A 27,258-nucleotide genomic window follows, 5' to 3' on the forward strand; every position below is an offset into this window, starting at 1 on the left:
ATTTAGGGTGGACCAATCCTAACTTAGTGCCTAATTGTTGATCTCTATATTTTGTAAAGCTTAGACCTGCCAATTTATATTTTAGACAATTTCAATCTCTTGAAGAACTATAAGGTATCATCTATCTACCTTAACTTTGATATTTTAGAGAAGCCTGCTAATATTTCCAATATCAACATTGTTCACTACATAGGGCCAATAGGATGAAATGGAACAACTTCCATTGACTTTGACTTTCAGCTTGTTATGTGCTGAAAGCCTTGCTCTCTTGAAAATGGATGATCTGTCTCAATACGTAGAAAACAAGTTTCCTGATAAATAGCTTTTCTAATCTCTGTGCTCCCTCTAAATGTATTTTTGACCACCTGAGTGGCACAGAAAGTAGTTAACTTTGGGATTTTTCTACATAGCAGAGAGTTCACCTATTGGACAAGCTGTCCTACTTGTAAAGCCAGTCAACATAAGTTCAAATGATACTGGAAAAAAAAATCTTTCATTCTTGTATGTTTTTACATTTTGCATATTTGACAGTGTACAGTCTAAGTAATGAGTTTATGAGGTTTTTTTTTCATTTTTAATAATTATTCCAAGGGAACTGGCTCTTGAGGTTTAATGAGCTACACAGTAGTAGTACATTTAAATTAGACTTATACCAAGTCCTTGCTGATATGTTTTTTTTCCAAACTTGTTTGCATTCCTGAGTAACTTAAATATATCCTCTTCCCCCCTTTCCTCTAAGTGGACACCTAGATTGGAGGCATGTTTCATTTAAGTAAAACAAGGTCAACTTTGTTTGGGTTTGATAGTCTGTGTTGGTGTAGCCGTGACACTTGCACAGATGCAGTTATGGCTTTATTAGCTCTTATTTACCATTGGCCGTTGGAGGGGGGGGAGATACTACATCATTTAGTTGCAGTCATGTTGTCACTATAGCACCAGACAGACCAACACGGCGGCCAACTTTACGAGCGTTGCTTCTCCCAAGCCTCGTCCATTCATCTGTGCTATTGCATAACTCGCGGTTCTCCCAGGCGGCCGAATGACATCCTCATCCAATTAGGCACTGTCCACATTTCCAAAAGGTTTTTCTCCCAGAGTGGCGCTATTCAGCCTCCCCCGGCATGACATCAGGCCCTCTCTTATAGCCCCACTTTACGCTGCTGCTCCCAAATAATGAAAGCTGCCAATTAATGACTAATCAACATGTGCAACAAGCACATCCAGTGAAGAGTGACTGCCGTCTAATCTGCTGATTGAAACAGAACACAAGGATGCTCTGTTAAACTCTCCTTCCATAACAGAGAACTGGATTGCTGAAGAAACGGGTGACAGTTTTGTAAATCTCATAATTTAAAAATGAATCTCCTATATTTTTTAGGGGCTAAATGAAATGTTCTCTCACTGAGCCATTGAAAAAGCTTTTTTTTTAAAAAATCAATAAGACTTGGAGGTACTTATGCAAAAGAGTTGTAGGAATCTAAAGTGGCTGGAGGATCATGTCGTAGACAAGTGGATGTATCTCTTTGCCCATGACTCCCTCGATAAACATGTTTAAAACATGCTTCTTTAAATTATTTTTGTTTACTAATAATTGGAGCCCCTTCCCAGCTCCTCCTGGGTTTAGTTTGCACTTAGTGCATCGATTTTACTCCCTTCTCCGCTACACACACTGAACTGGAGCTGTTCCACTTCTTCAGTGAACACGCTGTTTATGTTGTGGACCAAAGTGTACAAGACGAGGGGAGGAGTGAGACTGGGGGTGTGGTGAGGGTCCTGGGCTATGGTCGGGTGAATATATTTAGGGGAGGGGTAGAGCTGGTGTGTTTTGCAATGGGAGCCAACATGTGGGAGCTTAGTTTGGTGGGTGTGGTAAGTGAGAGGGGGCGTCATCCTCCTCTGATCAGTCTTATCAGGCCGACGGTTTTTGTTTTCATGTTTGAATTTTTAGCACAACCCCTATATTGCTTTTCAATATACTTCAACAAGTTTACTTGTAAATTGTGTTTATTTCTTACATGTAATGAGTGCACTGTACCAAAGCTGTTCTTTGAAATAACACCAGCCTGGAGTGAAGGTAGTGAAAATCAAAGCAGTGAAACAGAAGACATTAAATGCTAAAGGATCAGAGGATCACTCTTGGGACATGTGTGCGAGTGAAACTCTTTTGTATTACACATTGACATATGAGCTCTTCTTATTGGTATAAATTATTGATAAACCCTCTTCAAACATGTGAAAATGCACTAGAGAGATTTTTATTTCTAAATTTTCAGCCTGCTGATATGGAATTTTCTCAGTGATTTACTATTTTACATACATGATTTGACTTTCTCTTCATATAGTGAAATGTATTAGAACGTAATGCAAACATAAACTACTTCATTCTCTAACCGCATAAACTCACTGATTTTTGGTATGACATTGGCACCAGATTTCAGGCTCTTTTCTGTCTTTCACATACGGTTTCTTGTCGAATGGCCTTATAATCCTTTTCATAGCCTCTAAGTTCGCTTTTAAACACCTTACTTTTTGGCTTACACCTTCAGTGGCTGTCAAACGGCTTGACGTATCCATGTGTGTCTGGAACTGAAGTAATAATGAGCATTTTGTGGAACAAGTTCTGTCATGTTCTGTCAAGTATATGTTTCGTTTTCTATCCCCCCATGGCATATAGTCGTCTGCCTTGCGATGGAGGCTATAGAATTCACATTGTTGCACTATTTTAGGAGGAGTATATTACTTTTCTTCTGAAGTGTACTTCTCAAGTTATCTTTTCTGTTTACCCCATATTTGAGAATCACCTGACTATCTGTAATTTAACATTTAAAGGCCTGAAAAAAAAAAATCCCCAAAACTGGTCATAAAGGGGTTGGCAGAATTAATCAGAAAGCAGCTGCTGTGAGTTGATCATCATCGGTGCAGACAAAGCGTCTGCCTAGCTATGCCACGGTTGCATAGCAGTTAGATAAATTATGCAGTTGTGGATTAAACGTGTACCATATGTAGCCTCTTAGGTCAATGCACGGGTGCAAAACATACGTGGGAACGTGGCTCAACTGGAGATCCTGTGCTACGTATGTTACGTTCGCTAACTGGTAAAAGATCAACAAGTCGAGCCGACAAGTGGCTGTTTCCAGTCATCAGGCTGCGTTTAAGCTTTCTTCACCTGAAACATGTCTGTTGAGATAGTAGGACAGGCTGCTATCGTTATCAGTGCTGTTAAAACTTTAATTAAGTTGGAGCAGCAGTGCCGTTAGTGCTCTGCTGCTCCAGCTAAAAAGCCATCTGCCTAATTAAGATACATGAAAATAGCCCACTCTTAATCAGTGTGGGCCTCTCTGTTGCAAGTAGTGCAACTGTCAGCAATCAGTGCCAGATGAAGACATTTCTTATTCTGTCTGGTTTGCATGATCATGCTCTAGGCAGATCCTTCTCCCCGCCCCCTGGGTGCAGCACTGTGTCTTTCAAGGCCTTCAACATTACTACTATGAGATGAGAGACGTCAAGCCTGTTCCAGCTGTACTGTGTCTCTAGGGAGGCCCCAGGGCTGCAGCAGGACTCCATAGATCACACTTGTGCTTTGAGCCTCATTATCTTAGGATAAATTTAACAAAGGGGGAAAAAAATCAATCACTGCGCCTTAAACTCTGTTTGAGGACTTGACACCTTCTAATTGTGAAATGAACTAACTTGGCATGAATGTTCTGAAATAAATTGAAACCGACAGCCTCTAAACTACACCACAGTACCATCATAAAGTTTTGACAGTTTATCTTATTCTCTTCATCTACAGTTTCTAATTACATCATCACTTGCGTTTTCTTGACAGATTTGCCGTGAAGATTTCTCAATTACAAACGGTGTGTGTAAAGTTATTAGGGAGTGACTGGGAAGTTATTCTGAACCATACTGGAGTTGTTGGAAATTGACCATCTACGGACGTGGGTTAGCATCACACAAGAGCTTTTGGGTGTAAGATAGAAAACAACCCCATGTAGATGTGAAGCTTACCTAGCTTGAGAAATAAAACACTTACTTTAATCTCTTTAAACAAAGTCAGCACACCACCTGACTTCCTAGGGCAATAAATGTCACCTTTTGACCCCAGGGAAGCCTAGAAGGAGGCTTTCATGCCCTTTCTGTGTAGGTGTGTATGTATCTTAGGAGTCCTCACAAACATTCAAATAATCTGCCATTCTTAACTTTCTCAAAGTTAAGAATCCTGTTTGCAGTTCTTGGAAGGCCATATCATGAGGCTGGAGCTTGCTGTGTTCATACCTTGTGTTTACTCCACAGCTCCAAAGATGACTGAGGAGAGCTAAACCATTTCACCCTTTGCTGTGTCCATTTAAGTCTTCTGTTGACTCTAGAACCCAGAGATTAATTTTATTGCATGGGTTTGTCTAACTCCATTCCAAATGAAGTTAGACAACATGTTACGTTTATTGTGCTTAGCTTTGAGAAATATATATTTTAAATTAAAATTTCTCTTTAGCATTGGAGACTGTGGCTGTGAGTATCCATAGAGGCCATTATGGTTGAGTGTATTATTCATTGTTTTCATAAAAAAACAAAACAAAAAAAAACTTTCCCTGCTTTTTGAAACCGCATATTTCAAATGAGAAATGTAATGAGAATGTACCGAGTTGATAAATCAACTCTTAGAACTTTTTTAGCTGTAATACTCAAGTGGGCATCTATTTATCACTTTGGTGTTTCAGCAGAACTATTTTAACGTTTTTACTTATCGTGTTTTAGATGCGTCTGTGGGATCTATGTTAAATTAATGGGTTGCAAACTCGGGAAACTTTCTGCACAGTTTTCCTTTTGTACTGTTTTTCTTGTCTGGTGAGTCTCTAAGCAACTGATCATCACCTCTGTGAAAAGATAAATCTTTAGTTCTTTAGCATTTTGCTCTCTAGCCTTAATATCCTAGGCTTCATGTGATCTTCAACCTCTCTGGTTGAAGATCTCTTCAACCAGATCTTCCCGCTTTATCACTTTGCATTGTTAAAGCTGGATCCTTGAGATGTAAGCACATACCGGGTTACTTACTGCTACACTACCTAATCTTGTGTCCCTGGTTCTTTGTAATGATCAGTTACACAACACCTTGCTGTCTTAGTTGATAACAGTGCTCATGAACCAAGGTCAAATTCTGCAGTTTACAGAAAACTTAGAACTTCATTGTAACAGGGACTCAATAAGTGGATGCTGTATTAGATTTCTAAAGGCTGCCATTCATTGCAAGTAAATGAAATTAACTTGAGCAGAGGAATCCCCCAATTAGATAATTCGTTTACCACCTAATGACTTTATAACTCTAGTGCAATGCTGTACAATATTGCCGTTGTAGCTCATGAACAACACATTTCCATATGAACCATAATGGGGCTGAATTCATTCAGTGAACTTAGTTTTTTCAGTCATTTTTGAGTGCTTCCTGAAATGCCCACTTTATAATTTGCTTTTGTAACATACAGTAACATGTTCAATAATTTCACAAATGCATATTTGAGTAAACTCAACCTTGTCTTCTTCTTTTGTAAAAACACTGCACGTCTACAAAAATAATTTAAAAAATGAAAGCAAAGTCATTATCTTTGTTTTGTGCACAAGCCATGCAATAAAGTTGGTTCTGATTAGTTTCTTTTTTGTTTTGTTTAATTGTGTTAGGTTCCTAATTTTGTAAGATTGCAAGGTCAGTGTAAGATTTCTAAGCACAGAACAGAGCTGGTCGCATGACTCGCTTAAGTATGTACAATAGCAGCCAATTCTGTCTCTTTTACTTGATCAACAGACACTGAAATTATTAGGTAATTCTTTTTGCTAAATTAATAAAATAATTTGTATGACCTAAAATCCATTTTTGTGGATGACAATATTATCGTCATCATCGTTTTCATCAAATGTTTATTCCAGACATAAAATGGTCAGTAGTAAACAGATAATAAGAATAAAAAAGACATACATGTTAATACAATCTAAACAAAATCTATATCACATAATCTTGTTCGTGGAGGTATAAATAAATGAAGATGCCAGTTGTTCCACAGTCTTGAGGTAAATCTGACTGAATTCAGAGCAGGGTTTACTAAAATTCCAAATATATTATTGTCTGACACAGGTAATCTATACGATGCATTTGTACATAAGATTCCTGAGCACAGCTGAACATGTAGGTACAGCATTATTTACAAGCATTTTGACTATGCCTCATACCACATAAAGTTTCTGCATGCTGAATATTTTGTAACAACGCCACACATGGGCAGTGTATAGTGGAGTTCAAAAGGCTTTTAAAAACGGTATCTTTACCGAGGATGAATATATCAAGTTTTCTTATCAGCATATTAGCTAGGCTTCAACAAAAGGGCAGCAATGGCAAAAAATTAACTTTGTAAAATGGCAGCAGGTTTCACCTGGGGTGCAGCTGGTAAAATCAAAAATTGTAGACCAACAGCATGTGTTGAGAGTGCAGATTGAAGGTCCAAATGTAGAAACTAAAAACAAACTAAATATTCTACTCAACCTTAAACACAGTGTATTTCTTCCACAGCACATGGCCAGATAAAGCAAGCCCTTTTGCATTATTATTGACAATAATACAGACAATTGTTGAATTTTTTCCAACAGTTGGAAAATATTTTTCCAACTGCTGTGTTACAAGAATGATAATAACATTTCTTCAGTTTGAATTACCCTTTTGAATCTTTCTAACTATAGAAAAAAAAGTAAAAGTTAGAATGATCTGTGTTACACATGAAATAGATTAGGTTCTTTTTGTACTAATAAATAGTTTTTAAAACATCTGGTCAGTCATAGAAAAACGTAACCTTTGGCAGTCTTATTTTTACACAGGACATATAATTCAAGTCCACCTTTGCATTTGAAGTCCCCCATCTAACATGATCCCCTACGCAAGGTTCAGCAAACATTACTTTAATTAATCCTCATGCTGTAACTTCCCGGCTCAGTACAGTCACCCCCCCAAAGTCTCTCAAGTTCTTCTATGACAGTAATTGAGTTGTCAGGGCCATGGATGCTTAGACCCCAGAGCACTGTTCAAGTGGAATTTATTGAGTCAAAGGCCTCAGAGAGTCTAATCCCTGCACAGGAATGGCTTTGATTATGTCAGCTGCACTAGTCTAGGTGCATGCATGTTGGATCAGTGTATTCATCTAGGAGAGTTGCTGAGGCTTTTATCAGAACTTTGAAAATTCACCTGCAGTTACATGGGATGTTTAAGCTCTTTACCATGTTTCAGGAATTCTCACGGGCTAAAAAGTATCAATTTTTAAGGGTACGCATCTGTTAAACATCCTTCTGTCCCTGCCTCTTACTCCAGATAAGATCATCTGTTGCACAGTTCTACCCTCCATAGATGGTGACAAGAGTTTTTGTGGCTTAATGAGGGCTTGCTTGGAGGGCATGGGCTACTATTGATTTGCTAAGTTTTTGTTTTAAGTTGTTTTTCTGTAAATAATGTGCAAATGATGAGTTGTCCTTAAATGCCAGCCTCTCAAGCCACATACATGGAATGCTCATTCGCATTATACAGTCCTTTAAGGAGTACTGGCCTTGTTTTTCTTTGAAATGGACACAAAGTCATTATAAGCACACTGAAGTTTGAAAGAAGCTTGAAGAAGCTTTTGAAAATAACTTCAATAACTTTGTAATATGGTTAAAGGCCCACTTAAAGGTCCACAAGAATTGATTCTTCATCAATTCTTCAGAAGAAGACGAATTGATGAACTTCAATTCTTCATCATCCAGCAGAGCCAGTTGAGTCCAACTCATTTTCTCTTGGGTGTCCTTTGCTTAAGTTACTTGGAGACAGGTCATACTTAGGTGTCTGGCAAAATCATACCCCTCAGCTTGATTGGAGAAACAGAAAAGCATGCGGTTGTGTGTGCAACACATACAGTAAGCTATCTGTCTCATAGCACTTCACCAAGATGAATTTTTGCTCATATTTTTGCCAGTTGACATAATGTTTCCTTTTTCTTGGCTTGGCATGGATACAGATTTCAAACATAATTTGCTAGTTTTTCAATTGAACTGTGATTTAATTCAGTTTCAACCAGTGGGGGATACAATATCTTTCTGACACTTATTTTAGCCTTACTGTTTGCAGCGTGGCTGGCCCGTTACACAAAATGAGAGATTCCAATTTTTGATCATGACAAGTATGTGTTTTTTCTCACTTTTTTTACTTCCTGTTTTCTCCTTCTCGTTTATTATTGAGCAGCTAGTACTATACTTCTAATCTGGGTTCTGATAAACCCCACAAGGTAATTTTCCTCCTGGACAGACTCCACCAGCAGCGATACATCTATATGTGGTGAATTGCATCCTCTCCTCTTAATGTAAACCCAACTATGCTTACAGTTACAGTTTTTCACACGTTGCAAATGCACATTCATTTACGATTAATTTGCAGGCAATCAAGGCTAACACTTATCCTTTGCAGGACATTGCGTACAAGCAGAAATGCACACATTCAATATAAACACAGGAAGGCCACAAGGGCAACCCAGCAGCAACCGCTAATGCAAACATGAGATAATATTAGCTGCCTCTGAAACAGCAGCTCATGTTTTTAAATACAGACCTGGGGTCATGAACTGCTGTATAAAAGCCCATCACAGTTATGAGCCCCGGCCGCTTGGCTCTAAATATTCCCCGGGGTCTAACTTCAGATCTGGAAATATGCCGGCAGGGTATTTTTGGTTGAGTGTTTACAGGTGCTTGTTTAGTAGCAGCAGCAGTGCCTGGAGGTTAGTAGGCTACCCACTTTAATATGTTCAAATAAAGTCTCACTGTTGAATTTGTGGTTATTTTGACCAAAGGTGGCCGGGACATTGGCGTCCTGAAACTGCCGACCATATTTGGGTTTTGTTTGCTGTTGTAGCAATAGTAAGAAATTGTCAAATGTCTGCAAATTGGTTTAATTGTTCATGTTGAACCGAAATCTGATTATGAAAAATTTGACATTTTTTTTAACCTTGGTATACCTTGAAACAGCGACTATCCCATTGGTAACAGCAGTTTGAGTCTGTTTCAGTTAATGTTCGTTTTGCACCAGATTTTTTATCTCAAAACTTGGAATTTGTTGCCTTTTTCTTTTAAGTCATCCACTAGATTTTCTGTTTTGTTTTTTTTCTCTCTTCAGACTTTACCACTTTGCAACACATTTCAACTTTTATATCTTTTCACTAATGTATTTTTCTCTTATTAACTTTCTACTCAGGTTCTGGTTTGTACACCCTGTTCTCCAGCCTTAAAAATCGTTGAGAGGTCTCTGAAACCATGGCTGTGGCCGGATGTCCGGATTATTTCCTGCATCATCCAAATTATCAGGTAAACACCAACTTCCTGTGTATTAGTTCTAATCTTCTTGAATAAGTTCACCAGTTCTGTTGGTGGTTGTTTGATGAACTACTGAGTGATTTTGGTCAAATTATACATGACTCCAGCTAATATGCAAAGCCAGACTTTAAATGTTCCAGAACCTACCTTACAGGATAACTTGCAAAAACTTAAACAAGAGAATATTCACAGGAAAGACCTGAATTGTGTATGTTTTTCTTTCACTCACTCAAGCAGCAGACACCGATGCAGTAGTGAGTAACTTCAACCACGGAACATGTGCATTTATGCAGCTTCATCTTAAAGCCGTGGGAAGACCCATGCTGAAGCTTTTACTTGGCTGTCCTTAAAAGACTGGGTTTTAGCCTTCAGATGCAGGTGGACTGCTGGGTTTTGACCTGCAGATCTGATTCCCCTAAGTTGAGCCATCCTCTCACTGAGCTGTTGTTAAGTCTACCTTATATAACATAGTGGAACATAAACTGGGCAGCATAAGAACCTTACACCAAAGTCTTCTCCAAAATTGCAGAACTGGGGGAAAAGCTAAATGAGCAAATGTAGAAAGTTCTTCAAATCAGTAGCTAAATGAAACCAACCATCAGCCTGGTTAAAAATCAGCCTAGCTTTTAGAATAACTGAAGAAATCATGGGACTTGGAGTGAAAAATTCTTTTTTTTTAATCATCCTGTCGATCATTCCAGCATAATGTTCCAGTAAGGAACATTAAAAGTCTAAGTTTTGTAGAAAAGGCATGCTTTTGGATTAGAAAAGTGGTGCTATTAGCCTAGTCTGGATATTGTTGGCCTCCTCATCCTGGGTCAAGGTTTATACTGTACCCTTTGAACCAAGAGCAAAAGGTTAGCAAGTTCGGCCTTAATGAGATAGAGAGTTTGGTGTTAATGCCCAGACCTTAAAGAGCGGTAAACCCAGGAACCGCTGAATGTGTATCCTTGATTGGGCATATGAATATTTGTGGAAGAGTGAAGTTTCATTTGCTGTTTCACAGAAGTAAACATTTTTTATTTAATTTTGTAGGCCTGTGTCTAAGAGGGTATAAATAACATCTAATATCTAGACATATGACCACCCATAGTGTTTATTTGTTGTGTATTTATAGTTATAATTTTGTTTTTGTACTTGCATCATTAAAAAGCTGCAGGATGTCTTTCAGGTGGAGTAAGTACAAACAGGTTTCCAAATATTTTGAACACAGAAAACAATAGTGGTCTTGTGGGTAGAATCAAAAAATACAGACTTATAACTATAAAAACACTCTTCTCCAAAGAAGAGAAGCGTGCTTGATCACAAGCAATCTCTCTTACGATTCTCGAAAATAATTTACAGCCATCACAATTGGGCCTGTCACGATAACAAATTTTGCTGAGCGATTGTCTCAAAAATTATTGCGATAAACGATAATATTGTTTGAAGACCTTTGTACACTTATTTAATGGAAATGACGTAATAATGCATGCGATTTCCTGCCAAAGATAGATACACGTTATTTTCAAAAGAACACTTAACACTGGAACTGATAAACAAAACAACCTAAAACAAAAATAAAATGGATTCTTAGTCTCCATTAACAAAAAATGTACTTGAATAAAAACTAAACAACATAAAGCCAAAGTGGAAATAAATACTGCATTCAACCAAAAGAGTGCAGATTATGAAGTCTGTATACTATGTTGCCCTTCAGTAATAATTAGATTTAAATAGAGAAAATGGGCACATCGACTACATGATGCAATAATTCACACTACACGATTTTTTGCTCCTATTTTTCCCCTTACAACAATCTTAGAACCTTGGCCGTAACCGATCATCCGGTAGTGTGTGGTGTGTTACGGTAGATCGTCGTTCCCGCTCCGATCTAAATCAGGGTTTTCCCTACTGGGAGCTTAACTCAGCCTGTTGAATGTGACAGGTAGCCAATCAGAAAGCCCGGATTCTCCGTGTTTTCTGAGGGGAAATTACGTCGGGGAATCCCAAACAGCTGACACGGCGCAACCTGAAGTCCAGCGGACTTTGGAGATGATATGTGGAAACAACATTAATGTTTCTTCAACATGCAAAGAATATAGAAATGACAAGAGGAGGAGTTGGAGCGAAATTACTACCGCAGTTGATAAACCCGGTAACTTTTCAGCTGTTCTTCGTTAACGTGACGTAAATAGGTTATAATGATTTTCATTCAGTCAGGACTGACACTAGCCACATGCATTGCAGGTAGATTGTAGTAAAGCATTGATTAATGCCTGGTTTTAAAATTAGTTCACTGGACTTGTAGCCATTATTTTGCGCCCATTGTTGGACACCACAGGGCAGGAAGAACCCGATCGAACCGTTGTAGCTAGGATTTCTGTCGGCTAGTTTGTGGTCTCTCAGGTTTTGAAAATGGGCCGACAATCGGCCGACAGCTTGTAACGCTTGGGTTGTATTTAAGGGAGGAGAGGAGGCGGCAGCCTCGTCAGGGCGATCAAAAACGCACAACCACACTGGTACTGGGAATTCCACAGTGTTGTCTTTTAATAAACACGCTCTTCACCAACCTTACAAGCCCGGTTGAACGGCTGCTTTATTATCAGACATGAAGATGAGCAGAGTCCAAACAACCCGTAACATTACTAAAGAAAGTTAGGGAGCTAACATGTCCGTCTAGCACGTTTCTCCCCCGCTCTCTACAGAGAAGCCGTGACGCATACTTGTGACGTCATTGGCAATACTAAAGTATCTTAAAGAGACACTACACAATTACGGCTGTTACAAGCTCTAAGATCGTAGAGTGTGCGCTGGGCAGAAAAAATTTGAATTGTTGAGGCTGTTTAAGCTGAAAATCCGGCAGCGGATTTTTCTGTGAATCTTTTATTGCTACAAAATTTCCCTGTGGGAATGTACGGTCTCATATCTTGTGCCCGAGAGAAACATTTCTCCGAACTTCCTCTCTTGCACCTTATGGAAAGTTCTGCAACAAAATCTCTTTTATTCCATTTCATCTCCTCTCTATTTCTGTCACAAATGATGCCATCACAGTGCCAAAGAGTTCAGTGCTCCTTATAACATTTTGATGGATTCAGAAGTTATCCACATTTTTAGTTTATAGACACAAAGCATTTTGTTTAGTTGAGACTTAACGATTTGAGTTCTTGGATAGAGCTGGGCATCATCCTTTTTTCTTTTTTTTTTCTCAACAGTTTGGGTCGGTGTATGGAGGGTAATGTATACTCTGGTGTGCATAGTGCACAGAAGCAAACATGCAAAGCAGTCTGCATGCACAGAAACCCTCACTGGGCTGTTTACAAACCGTTCAGCTGTAACAGATGTACCTTGACTTGCTGAATGAGAAAACCCATTCAGTGTGAAATTCCAGAGTTATGGAAGATTTCTTTCCTTGATAAAACTGCAGCCGCGACCCAAAACAGATTCACGTGAAGATAGCATTGATACTGAACAGGGAGGATTGTTTTGAAACGTTAATCTTTTTATAAAGTGAATACATTTTACGCAGGTTCTAATTTGAAATAAAATTGTTAGCGGGGGGGGGATAATTGATGTAATACGTTTTGGTAATATTTTTAGAAATGACAGTGGGACCTAATTCTTCGTATGCCGAAGTAAAACTAAATCAAAGTGAAACACCGAGCTGCTGTGCAAGCAGAACGTAGGGAATGTTTGCCAAAGAAACAAGATGTTCTGTAAACTACCAGTCAGTCCCTCCAAATCTTTGTTGGATCACTTGGATAAACATTCACATTTGCTGAGTGAAAGCTGCAGATAGCTGAATCATTTTGGGTTTGGACTAGAAATTACATACGTTACTATAGTATGTGAACATATTTTATGTTTGTTTAAAAAGAATAGATATAATAAGATTCTGATTCCACTTGATACACATATTTGTCACAGTTAATTATTCACTGGATTTTGGTAGGTTTTGTAGATTTGTTCACGTCATTATGGACACGAAATGGAGGTTTAGATCCCTTCCCTGACATTAACAATTGTCTTGTATGTAGGAATGTACAGTACATTAGGTAAATAAGACATCAGCATTGTCTTCCTACATTACATCTCTGTCTTATACTCTAACTTAAATAATTTGATCACTAACTTAGCTAGGGTACCTAGGATAGGTTGGACATGATGGAAATATTTAACAGCATGATAGACACAAGAATATACAGTATATTCAATTGCTTTAAAGTTGAAGTACTATTCAAATGTTGCTGCAACAACGAGACATTCTTCTTTTTCATGCGACACTGTCCACATGCTCTGTTTGCACTGACGGTAATTCATTCACCTCAGCTTACCAAAAGCTTGAAAGGCAGCCGCTACAGGCATTATAACTTACTCTCTGATTAAATCAAGTCCGCAGCTGGGGATTTTCTTCACCCAGAGTTGAGCTACACAGAATATTCATGAACATATACTTCAAAAAGGACTTAATAATTCTCAACATGTCTTCATCAGCATAAAACAGGTTTTTAGAGATGACAAAATACACGGTGCGCTAGAAAACAATGTGACTGCAGCTTTTGTTGTCCTCAACCCATGCAGATGTTTCCAACTCAAAGTATTCTCTGAATATTTTTACTACATTCAGAATTATAGGTTTGCTGACATTTTTGAGATGTTTTCCCCAGTGGATTTTTTTTCCCTTTTGTTTTTGTGCATTACATAACTCCGGTTAAGTTGAAGAGATGTTTGACAAACTGCAGACTGTGAAAACAGCTTGGCAACGTAATGAAATTACATCATTTGACCTGTTGAAGCCTTTATTGCTTAACCTGAGCCAGCATAAATATAGAACCAAAGGTATTGTTTTGGATCAATTTCCGCTGTTCCCTGTTGGCCTAAAGTCTCTTGATGACCTCAGTACTGAATCAAATCCCAGCTATTACATTTAACCTGACTCTGACATCTTTTAAAGGTGTAGTTCGACATGTAGACCTGATCGTTTGTTGTTGTTGTTGTTCATTTGAGGCTCAATCTCCACAGCTTTGCCTCTGCCCTGCTTTCAGGGCCTTAACCTTGCCTCTGACCCTCTTCTGACCCCTTTCAAAAAGCTGTACCTTCAACATCTTGACTCCTCAGCACTCCTTTCAACTTCTTCAATATGTAAGGGTTTTTGTAAGCTCCTTGTCCAAACTTGGTCCCATTACGATCCATCTTTAAAGACTTAAGCATCACATGGATGTCTGTGTGTTTCTAGTATCGTTGAGCTTTGTTTCTCTGTGACTGTGAAGAATGTATGAAAATGCAAAGGTACAAGCCATCCTTGTATTTCTCCCAGCTACATAAAAATGAAAAATACTCATTTATCTTACCTTATTATTTTTCCTACTTGTAATCTGATGCTGCCTTAGGTTAGCATTAATTTAGCTTTCAATGTTCAATCTAGTTTTTTTTTTGTTGGTAAGTGAAATAAAAATCTAATTTCTTTTGTTTGAGTTTATTTTTATTTAGCTGTTTATTCCCAGACAGCTGTTAATGCTGCAGTAGGGCGTTTTGACAAAAACATTTTGACTAAGCACTCCCTGCACAATCTGTTCAGGAAGCACGATCCATTTATTTGGCTCATTTGCACATGTGCTGAAGAAACCCTAACACATTATTCTTACACTTCACATCAACAAAGTGTAACGTATTTTTTATATTAATTGACATACTTGCTATATTACCTATTTTTCTAGAGAATGATATAATTTTCTTTATGAATAATTGTCATAATTTAGTTTAAAAACTATAAGAAGAAAATTGTGTGTTGGACTCACTGGACTGTTAGCTATTAGCTACCATCTATGCACCCTCTGGTGGACTCCTCATGGATAAAAAAAGACCTTTATTTTTACAATGATCACATCTTTTATGAAATTAACCAAATGTTTTATCGGATTGTACAAAACTGCATACCATTTGTTCATGGAAAAAAATAACCTGGTATCTTTCTTGATGCTTGATTATTGTACAATGGCCCATTTACTTGATTTATTTATTTATTTTTAAGCAGTATTGAGAAAATGCAGTTAAACCATTTTAAACTTTATTTCTTGTTATTGTCTTCAAATCAAAAGCAAACAAAAACACGCTCCCTAGAAGTATTTCTGTTAGCACATGCGCAGGTTAGCTGATGGTATGGATTGTGCTTCCAGAACAGATCGTGCAGCGACAATCTCTCTCCCTTTGTAATCTTGTGCACGAATGAGGGATGAACATTTTTAGAACATCTTTAATAAGAGTTTCTTTTTGTGTTGTTTTATTCCAACTCACAAAAGTTTATTGTTTTATTTTTATTTTTTTACCCATTTCAGCAGGACAACATAGACCGCTCATCCAATCACCGACAGGCTGACCTCATTCGTCCAAGCTTTCAGCCATCAACCAATCAGAGTTCTCCAAACCATCAAGGTTAGTGCTCTCTACCAAAACAATATTTATGGACACGTATTTGTTGTTACTGTATGTGTGGCAATGTTTATGCTTGTGAATAACCAGTCTGTGAATAACTTTATTGTGAAACTTTAAATTGCTTATGACAAAGATACACACATGTTGACAGATTTTCTCGCCACAGAAGGATTGGGAGGTTAGTTAGGGAGGGGGGCTGTTTATTATTCTCTACTGTATGCCAGACCTGGGTCACTGCCTACAATCTATATTTGGGTTTCTTGCACTGTAAACATTTAAGCTGTTCAAAGGGTGTTCTGCATAGACACTGTGTGCCAATTTAATTATTCTGTCTAACTAATTGTGCCATATAGGGTCCATCCATGACAATCGGAGCATGAGATTTAAGTACAATATTGGCTCAGCATGAGAGGTAAGGGCGGGGAGTCTGTGAAGGCTCGATCAGTGAATGAGAGCGCTTGGCTCAGGCATGGGGAGTAAATGGAGCAGAAATTACATTGTCATTTTTCAGCATCAGGCAGGTTGGATGGAACTCCCAGACAGTGGAATACAGATGACTTTAATATAGCAATATTTGTGTTCAAACAGAGCAGTGTAAATGGTGTTTGTGTAATGATGCGGTAATGATCTAGCAGCATTAAATCCTTTATAATTCTTTCTCTGTTCTTTTGAATGCATCACATGATTAAAACAAAGAAGTACCTATAGATTAGTAAAAAGGCTTATTATTAAAGTTTGACCTGCAGATGATGTGTGATTCTCCAGTTTGTGCAGGTGATTCAACATTTTTGCAGATTCTGAATCCTCTTTAGGAAATATAGGAGGACAAAGGAACTTTTATAACAAAGACAAATTTGTTACACAGTTGACATTTTAAACTGCCTTTATTTTGTTAGCAATTTTCTCATGTACTGCAGCCTACATTTGTAAAACAGCAGGAACTGGACATATTCCTTAGAAAATGCAGAACGGTACCATGACTCTCAAAGCTGCCAACTTTTCAAAGTCCAGGATGTTTCATTACAGAGGTTGGAAGCTCAACAGCACAAGGAAGAGCTTTCATTTGCTTTATTTATCCTTCCAATATTATTCTGAAAATCTTTCTCACGCTCTTTTCACAGCCTGAAAAAATGAGACTTAGTTTACTTCTAAATACTTTCTTACATTTCTGTGCTTCCTCTGACTTCATCTGCAAACACCTTGCCGGCAAACTGGCAGTCATCTTAGTTCAGTGACAACTTTGATACACAAAGACTGGTTTCTGCATTGACTGGATGCAGATTTTTTTATTTTTTTATTTTTTCCAACCTGCCAATCGCTGTTCAGGGCCAAAAAGCTTAAAATTGTCAGAATTTAGTCAATAAATGACGTGTTTGCTTACTTTCAAATCAAAACTCGACTCCACTTCAGTTGTTTCACTTGACCACAGACAGACATCTGTATTTGCATAAATTGTAATTGTACATATTTCTTATTGCATACTGCTTGTTGTTTCCCTTTAATTTTAACCTGGAAGGATCCCATTGTTTTCCCTCTCACATTTAGAAACATAAAACCTTATCACTGGGAGGAAGGGCTCTTTTTTTTTATCTGGACATGTGCTTGTGCTCCTTATCTGAGATAGTTTATTGTTGATTGTAAAACTTGGTTGGCACAATTTTTTATTATGTTCTCACATATGAAATCTTATATTTTTAAAAAAGTGATATATTAGTGTTTGCATTGACTGTGGCTATAAAGTTGCTGGTCAACTATGAGATAAAGTTATCTAAAGGGGACTTTGTGAAGACTGTGGTTTCATTGGCAACCTCTTAGAATGACCAGAATGTTATGTTCTCAAGATATCTTTCTGAGATGAGGCGGTCACATCCTGTTCCTTATTGTATCAAAGTCACTGATGGTGTTAGAATGGCACACTTTGTTTATGTGAAAAGATAACGATAGCCTTTTCAGGGCAATGGGAAACTCAAGCACATCCCCGCTGCTGTGATGGCTCTTAACACTTTTTCCTTGCATGGAGACAAAGTGGCTGTGCCAATGAGATATACATGTATATTCTTATGTAAACGCAGAACACTTTCAGCAGTTATTTTTTTACCTTCGCCAGTATTATTGACTTTGAAAACATTCCCTCCATGATGATGCCATGATCATCCTTTCACACGTACATTCTTGCAGCACTTGCTCAAGAAGTAAAGAACCATAAAAAGCTTGGATCTTATCCTACAGGTGGGTAATAAACTCTAAAGGGACTGAAATGCTTCCAGCAGCTGTAATAGCATTCACAGCAAGAAGTAGTGTAGCATCAGCTGAGGTGTGAGTGCCAGCATGCAGCCGAAGAAATGAGTTGGCACTAATTACCTTAGTACACTGCAAGAATATAAATATATTGTAGACTGTACAGTGAAAGCAGCAATAGGTGCATGAAAAATTCTTTAGAAAATGACAGGAAACACCAACTCTGTTCAAGACTAACGGTCTGTATTGGGATATTTTTGTTTGGACCATAGAAAATTAACCAACAGAGATAGTCAGGGTTACACACAACAACTCAATTAATTAGTCTCTAATGTTGCAAATGATCAATCTCAGATAGGATGCATGTTGTCTGTCCTGTCTCTTGCAATGGTTCCTGAAAAGGTCAAGCTTTCAAATTATTGACGTGAACATCTACCAACCTTAGTCTTTTAAGTTATTGGGATATAATGTTCACCCCATTAAAAATATAAAACATTGTGTTTATGTTCAAAAGTAGTAGAAAATATGCTAACAATGTTAATAACAAGAAGTGCTTTTATTTTGAAGAACCATTCATGTCTTTATGTATCTTGTAAATTGTCCACTCTTTTACTTACAGAGCAAAATATAGGTTTAGTGTCTACCCGCCTCCCTACTTCGAAACAGATGATGGTCTGCAAGGTCATTTGGAAACCATATATTAAATCTGCATTTAATGTTCCAAGATTTAGAATAAATTTCAAAATAAAGAGTTGGGGAATGATCTAGTGCTTGGTCAAAAATAAAACACAATATGAGGCTTGAGTCCCAGACATTGAGTTTGAGTCAAGTCTACAGTAACTAATATACAAGTCTGCATCTAAGTCTAAAGTCTTAGCTGCTGACTTGAATCAAAGAAAATGGTTCCCTTTTTTCAGATGCAATTAAGCCCAATATTATGCATACCCTTGAAAGATTAAAATTTCAAATTACCCTACAAAGCATTAATATTCCTTCTTGTACAAAGAAACATCTTAGTAATATCACAGTGCATTACTTTCACCCTAAGCCTAAGTATGAATAATTAACTGTATACTACATACTGTAGATATACAGTATGTCCCGCCCTGTTCTTATCCCATGCTTCTTTTTTCCTCTGTTTGTCCTGTTCACATTCTCCCTCTGCTCCTCTTTAACCCTCTCCCTCCCATCTGGAGCTTTGGCCCACAGTGGGTGTGTGTGCCATCACCAGAGGTATTGTAGTGAGCAACCCCGAACCAGTGCACTTTACAGTGCACTTGCTCTGGCATCGCTCCCACAGATTGCCTTTGAATAGAAACCCCTTTGCCAGTCTTGTATTCATGGGCCGTTGATCCCCCTTATGTGTGTGCTGTTCGTGTGTCTGTGCGTGTTCAGTTTCTGTACTGTAAATGTAAACCCTGTACTCTCCCCTTTTTCTGTTGGAGAAAGACCCCTCCTTTTTGTTTTGAACTAGAGGGAGCAAGTCAAGAATCCATAGTCTACATCCCAGGGTGAAGAAGGGCCATATGGGGCTGCCCTTCTCAACAATAGTCTTGTTTTTCTCCATCACTCGCTGACTAATGAGCAAAAAGGTATTCAGAATAAGCTTGATTCAAATTGTCGCCAAGCTATTCCCCTTCACAGTGTATCACTGTTATTTAGAGTGGCTTAGGTGGAAAATCGATGTAAGCTGTGTTATTTATAAAACTTATTTGCTTCCTGTAGATGTTCAGAGGAGTAAGGAGGGGGGTAACATTCGAGAAGAAAGCGGTCGTAAAGGGATTCAACTTATGAGAGCAAGAACTGTAATATCATTGCTATCTTATGAAAAGTCCAGGTTTTATATTTAGAACAGGCTGGCACAGTATTTGTAATATAAAACCGTAGATGGAGCACAGTCACTGAGCATAGTTAAGTCTGGGGCTGCTTGATAACAGAAAAACAAATAATTGCAATATAGTTGCTGGCAATTTACTTTTTACTACTTTTTCTCCTCGTTCACAATTTCCTCACCACTTTCTGTGAGTGGAACTATTTTGTCGACTGGATCTACATAAAATTTCTACATCAAAAACAATGAAAGTCCCTTAAACTGGGCAAATATATTGTTTATTGCATCTCCCTTGAAATATAAAATAAAAACAGCAAAGAGGTTCTTTGAGATTGTTAACTTCAAGAAATTGATTTTGGTTTTAAAGCAGATGGGTGTAGAGGCTTTGGACACTTTTGGAGCACCGTTTAATCCAACATCTGAAAACTGAAAGGACATGGCACAGTTGCAAACGTGGCCATCCCTATGAACTAAGAGGCCATATGAAGAATGAAAGCCAAGAGACCGATGTTAACTCTGGAGAAGTTGCACAGCTCATGTGGGAGCTATTATAAATATTAATGAATGAGCCACAACGTAGTTACTTCCACGTGAGTCTACTGTCTTTAAGCAGAGATAATCACACCTCTTAAAGAAAGAGTGTTTTATTTTAGGGATGTATTTCCTGATGGAGTGTTTGTTTGGTGTCCACATATCTCTTTACTGCTCAAACCATTTCTGTGTGTCACTCCCTAATTAAATTTCTACAAGAATTAATACCCCTGTTATCTACGTTCATCAATATTAGTTATTTATTTCATATCGATGCCTGAAATGTAAGTTGATGATGGTTGAATGAAGTTGTCGCTGTTTGAGGAATGTTTTTATCTGTTGCTGATTGATTGCTTAGTTGCGCAAACCTTTTATTAGTCGAGTGAAGGTTTAGTATTTTATTTTGGATTTGAGTTCTGTTAGCTGCTCTTGTTGTGTTTGAATCCTAAGGATCTTTACACCTCAGATCACACTTTTTACTATGTCCACTTCAGATTCAAAAACCTCATTGTTTTTAATCCTGTACATGCTTGCCTACTCGAGGTGCATGCTCTCAGTGTCATCAAACAGTCCTTTGCTTGTTGTGCAATCGTGAAATGCACCGGTGACTTCAATTGTATGATTGATAGTGACGCACAAATATTTCATCCCCCCAAGTAGTTTAAGGCTTGCATTTCCTTTGTGTGCAAACAGTTCTGCTAATCCAAAGGCCAAAGTAGGTCAGAACTTTTTCTTCTGTTATTGCTTACTAGCTTAAGGGGACATGGCTCAACTAAGGAGAATACCAGATGCAGACCGATTGATGTATTCAAGTGGAGTGCTCTCACACAATGTGCTAGGCATTAGACTGATTCAACTTTATATTAGGAAATGTATTTGTATGTATTAGCCACTCTTTGCAAGTTTGGCAGCTCTGTTCTGCTGCACTGGTGTCTCTTTCTCCTTTAGTCTGACTTTTTATGCACCGTGTGTCTAGTGGTATATAGCCCTTTAGCTCTCCAGGTTATCTATAAGTAGCTGCTTCAGCTTTCCTGTCACTATTAATACCCAGAGATTAACCACCTGTGACTCACAGGCACCTGTGATACGACTGCCTGACACGTTTTCAGGAAAATCTCCGCTACGACAACACTAAAGGTTTTAATGGGTAGCTTGGAAGAGAGAAATGAGAATATTTACCGCAGCTCTGAAAGCTCCTGCTGCTGTTGTTCCCTCAGGCCTTTTTCTTTTTTTTCTCCCCTCTTTAAAAAGAACACTGTTGTATCTCTGCAGTCGCTTTGAAGCCCCTCAGATGCAACCTGAAACCTTACATCCATCAAATTACTGTTTGTGTTTCCTCAGTCAGCCTTTCTGCTTAGGAATGGGACTTTTACTAACTTTAAAGTGGCCTGACATCTGCAGCAACTCAACTGTTTGAACCCGGAGCTGTGAAGTCGCTAAGCTATAGCTTCAGCTAAATACACCTGAGAACTATTGAACGGTTAATTTACATAAATCAAAAATGTTAACAATAAATTCATTCATTAACCCTCCAGGTAATAAAAACTCCAAACTGTTTCTCACAAAATTAGAATATTAAAGTGGCAGTACAGTATATGAAAAACATAAAGTGTGTCATGGAGGTGATCAGCCTGAAAACAACAATCTACTTTGGTTCTGACTGTCTCCACTCTTCTCCGATGTTGTGGGACATTGACTGCCAAATGAAATTCTAAATTTATTTTCACGTCTATGTGTGACGGATCTTAAAGCTCTGACTCCAGCTGCAATACCCACCTTGTGACCCAAATTCTTGAATGGACTTCCATTAACAAACTTTCTTGAGTCTGGGATCATTACTGTCGCTTGTGCACCATTTTCTTCAAAATTGTTTCCTTCCACTAAACCTTCCTATTGAAAACACTGGATACAGCACTCTCTTAATAGTCATGTTCTTCAGCAATGACATTTTGTACCTTACTCTCATTGTGGACAATACCAATGAGTGAGTTTTAGTGTCTATTTCAGTAAATTCTGATGACTATGTTTTGCAGATAATTAAAACAAAACTGGAATTATGGAACATTTTTATAAAGCACTGCATTGATTAAAATTCCTCATTAGAGGTCAGATGAAGCAGGCAGTCTGTATGTATATTTCTTCTGTTCTGCAGGATAACATGTCTGATCTCTTGGGTAGTTTCTATCCCTTATTACTTTTCTGGAGTTTCATGAGTCTTTTTTATGATTAGAGATTGTCTCCCCCTAGTGGCGCACTCCTTTTGCCGCTGCATACTTGTGAAGTATGAATACACCAGCTTGATGATAAACTTTTAAAGATTTCTTCTTTTTTTTTTTCAAAATGAATAACTTGGTAAAAGATTAATCACCAGTGCAGCTTGTAATTTAAAATTGTGCAAAGTTAGACACCCATTTCACCCAGATGATGAAAGATTTATAGCATAAAGCAATTAGATTAGAATTTCCCCCTCCGCTGAGATAACACTTCTTGAATTTAAATGTGCCCAGAGGTTTTCCAAAGGGCTTTGTAGGATAGATTCTTCCTCCGAGAAGAATTTCTCATCTTGACTTCTAAATACATTTAAGAGCTGGATGTTTGAAACGTAGTGAATTGAGAGCCAAGGCTGGCTTCTCAGCTCGTAGTCCCAGTGGAAAGGAGTTCAGAAGTGCAACGGGCAGGTTTGTGCCTGCACCTGATTTCTCTGGAGATTAGGCTCGCTGGGCAGAACAATGTACATAGTCAAGACTGTCTTTCTGATGAAGCAACTGGGCAAAACTAGGTAGCTATCGGTGTGTTCCTATGTGGTCTTTTGACACACCTACAAACATGGATCATGACGATAGGGCAGAAATGAGAAAATACTTAAGACGTAGTGGAATCAAAGCATTATCTTGCGTGTTTTAACTTTTTGCCTTTAAAAAGTTATTGTCCAACAACTTTCCAACATCTGCAAATTCAAAACATGACCGAACTACCAACCTTCCCAGGACGTGGCAGTCCACATAAACTGATACCCCGGAAAAAGAGAGCAATAATCAGTGAACTGGGCCAGAATCCCACGGTGACTCTGAAAAGATGCAGAGATCCGCAGCTCAAGTGTGAGAAACAGGTTTTTTATGCTGCCTAAATCTGGAACAACCTCCACAAAAACTTTAAATTTTCAGAAGCGGTTATATACTTTAAACGTGGACTAAAAATATCTTTGCTTACTACACCTTCTGATCAAAGCAGCTTCTAATGAACTGTATGAAACATTTGTTTCTTTCATGCCTTTAGTATCTGTATTTTAACATTATTATTTCATGCCATGCTTTTGTTTTCTTTTGCTCTTTCCTTTGATCTTTTATGAAGCACTTTGAATTGCCTTGCGTATTAATGGTGCTAAATAAATAAACTTGCTTTGTTATGCCTGTAGCTGTGCACTCTGTAAGTCTGGTCCTTATGGAAGAGTGGCAAGAAGAATACTGTTGTTGAACAAAAACCACCAACAAATCAAATGTTTCAGTTTTTTTTTTACAAACTATGTAGGGAGCAGAGGAAAAATATGTGAGAGGAGGTGTTCTGGACAAAAATGTAACAAGAATTGTGGTGGAAAACAAAATATAATTTGGAGTTTATTGTGACTTGAATAAGTTTTATGTGTGAAGGTTATAAAAACTTTTGTAGGGTACTGTTTGTTGCCACATTCCCTCACTGATGTGATTCATTTTTTTGTCTTTTGCCTGTCAGATGATGACGTCGACTTGGAGGCCTTGGTGAATGATATGAACTCCTCGCTGGAGAGCCTGTACTCCACCTGCAGCGGCCAGCAGACAGAGATAACACCGCTGCTGCATAATGGACAAAACACTTGTTCACAACATCACCCCCACCATCATCATCACCATCATCATCACACACAGCACAGCCAGCCACGGCATCACCATGCTTCCCCAGAGCCTCCATCGTCCTCCTCTGCGAATGTGGACACCCCTCAGACTAAGCTCAGGCGCTCGCAGCCCATGCACATCCTTGCTGTCAGGTTAGTTGGGAGATAAATGTTTTTTGTTTTTTTTTTAATTTAGAAACCTAGTAACCTAGTAAGAAAATCTGTTATGCAGCTATGAATGTAATAGTAGATCAAAACAGTTCCCTGTAACAGATGAGTGTTAATACACATCAGATTTGATCATATTAAGACAAAAGAAAAAAAACACTAATTGTTAGTTCAGGGTCTGCTGGAAGGCAATACACATGATTACCGGCGTTTGCTCCTTGTACTAAAAGATTTAGCTCTAATAAATGTCTAATTTAGGTCTCATCATTTTGAAGAAAATTGATTCGTTGGATGTTAGCTTTTTTTATTTTTCTACAAGGAGATGTGTTGAGAAATTTTTTGGAAGCACGTTCAATAACAAACAATTATAGGTTCAGTTAATTTGATCTTAATTTCAGATTATATGAATTTACTTTATTCAAATAATTCCAAATAACAACAAAAGTAATCTTGAGGCACTTGACATTCATTACTTTCAATTCAGTCGCAGTTAGTCTTATATTTCACCCAGAAAGTCCAATATTCCAGCAGATGTCATTGAATTTTGAGAATACCACAAGGGCAACAGGAGAAAGGATTAACTTAAAAGGAAAACAACAAAAAATTGAACAAGAACAGAATCAGGCTCTGAATCAACAGTCATCTGCCTTGAACATCACATACAGAATAGACAAAGACAGCTGCTGATTGTTGGTAATACGAAACTGCAGAGTGAAAAAAGAAAGTTAAAAACGAAATATGGTTGAAGTAAATAGAAAATAAAATGTGTTAATCGACTCCTCTATTGGTTGAGGTCCATATCAGGAAAGCTGAAGGCATACTTATCTTGAACCAGACTGATATTTAACCTGGCCTTGAAAGTTGTCACAATGTCTGTCCTTCTTTTCTGAATAGAACCTGATAACTAGACTGTTCGATACCATAGCAACCCCTAATAAACCTGCAGTGTGAGAGTCAAATGCTCGGTCAGGAATATGAGAAACTGTGAGTTATTTAACATGAGATTGTAATTAAGAACAAGGACCCTCTGAATATAAACTAAGGCCAGAGAAATGTGATCTCTCCTTCTAGTTTTCATCAGAACCCCTGCTGCTGCATTTTATACTTTTATGGGTTCGATACAACACCACTTTGTACCCAAGATATGCTTCAGTCTTCTAATAGATTTGTTTTCACAGGTGTGACCTCTGCAAATAACAAGAAAAAATCTCAAAAAGTAGCCTGACCCACTGACCAGATGATCAGTCAGTTTACCAATCAATGGTCAACAACAAAAATTCATAGTTTTAGTTAACTCTTTTTGTCTAATAAATACACCACATCACATTTATGTAAGTATATTCTCGTCATCTTTTGAAGCAATAGCTATCACAGATCTTTGTTTGGAGTGATTTTACAAGCCCAGTGCATATTTTCCTGATAGAAACATTCAAGCTCAGTCAGGCCTGACAGTCCTGAGATGCTTTGTCGAGTTCAGGCTGAAACTCGAGTTGTATCACTGCAGTCTTGTGATTTGCCCCAGAATATCGTCTCATTGAAATGCACATTTCTACTATCCCTTTAAGCCTGAAGTCTGTGACAAAAGACTTTTCTGTATAAAATATTCTAATTTCCCGGTTCATTTTACAGACAAACATCCTCGTGATATCTTTAAACGATCCCAGTTTATAGCTTATGCTAAATGAGTGACTTTGACTGCTTTTCTTTGATATCATAGAAAACAATATAATCTTTGTCGATACAGAGAAGTACATTTTGCATATTGTGATCCGAGTTTCAATCAGGTCCTTTTTGACAAATTCTGAGTGGATTCATCTTTCAATCCATAGCAGTTTTGTTCAACCACTCTACCAAAAAGCCTGGTTTTTAGAGGCATGCACTAACATTTAGCTTAGCGTAGCTTATTTTAAACATGTTCACATTCAAATACAGTTTAGATTACCTCATTGTAACTATCTGTTTCAAAAGGAAGCAGGCAAAAGTATAAACTTATTTAACCCTGCCCTCCTTATTTTATATTTTTCTTACTTTACACAATATTCTTTAAGAAAAACAAAAAAATGTAATAAAAAACTATAAAAACCAGTACAGAACATTTTCTTTCACAAAAGAGACATAATATACCCAAGCAATTTCTTTCAATCAAACATACATCCACCGAAGACAAACTCTCTGATTAAAGGTCAGCTGTCTTAATCTCAGTAAGATTAGCTATTTTTTCCTTTATCTTGAAGTACTTTTGTTCTGGATTATGCAGTTAAACTGAGCAGACAAATGCTAGAATTCTGGTTTATGCCACTTTTCTACGACTCACTAAGATGTTGTTCTTTAAAGCGCTTCACATGAAACATTGTGAGTTGTTCGGCAGATCTGTTAGACCATTTATCTGCAATTTGAACCTCGTGGCTTTGTTTTGACTGGGAGACCTTAGACAGAATTTGTGGGCCTTCTTAATGACGTTAAAAGATTACTCTTAAGCACAAGTGGATTTCACTGAAGGTTGCCAGATATGTGGTTGGAGTCGAAGGATGCCTGGCAAATCCCTTGAGAGAGTCATAACAAAGGGACAAAAAAACTTTGGAAACTGTACGACATCTTACTGAATAGATCTTTCCCTTATTGATTGTCAAGCCTAGTGCGCAGGTTGATTGAAAGATCACTGGTGAATTTTCTTTTTTTTTAATGGAAACAATTGCAAAATGCATTTTTGCCATTTTTACCAGTCTTTAACATCTTAAATGAGCAGTTAAGATGGTGGGCGTGGTTAACATGAGTATCTTTGTGAATTCCCTGCGGAGTAAGTTGACTGTGGCATTCCCCAGAAACTTTCTAAATCGAG

At 37.9% G+C, this 27,258-nt stretch overlaps 1 protein-coding gene across 1 annotated transcript in view; it reads left to right on the forward strand.

The window, feature by feature from the left end:
• The window catches only part of LOC116717152 (growth factor receptor-bound protein 10-like), a 71,795-nt gene that overhangs the window by 5,457 nt on the left and 39,080 nt on the right, over nucleotides 1–27,258 (forward strand). The window contains exons 2-4 of the mRNA XM_032558300.1: nucleotides 9,254–9,363; nucleotides 15,687–15,783; nucleotides 24,113–24,404. Of these exons, the coding sequence (XP_032414191.1) occupies nucleotides 9,313–9,363; nucleotides 15,687–15,783; nucleotides 24,113–24,404 (440 nt within the window). The 5' untranslated portion in view covers nucleotides 9,254–9,312. The remainder of the gene's footprint in view (nucleotides 1–9,253; nucleotides 9,364–15,686; nucleotides 15,784–24,112; nucleotides 24,405–27,258) is intronic.

Source organism: Xiphophorus hellerii, chromosome 3 (genome assembly GCF_003331165.1).
Source record: "Xiphophorus hellerii strain 12219 chromosome 3, Xiphophorus_hellerii-4.1, whole genome shotgun sequence".
NCBI classification, from domain to species: Eukaryota; Metazoa; Chordata; class Actinopteri; order Cyprinodontiformes; family Poeciliidae; genus Xiphophorus; species Xiphophorus hellerii.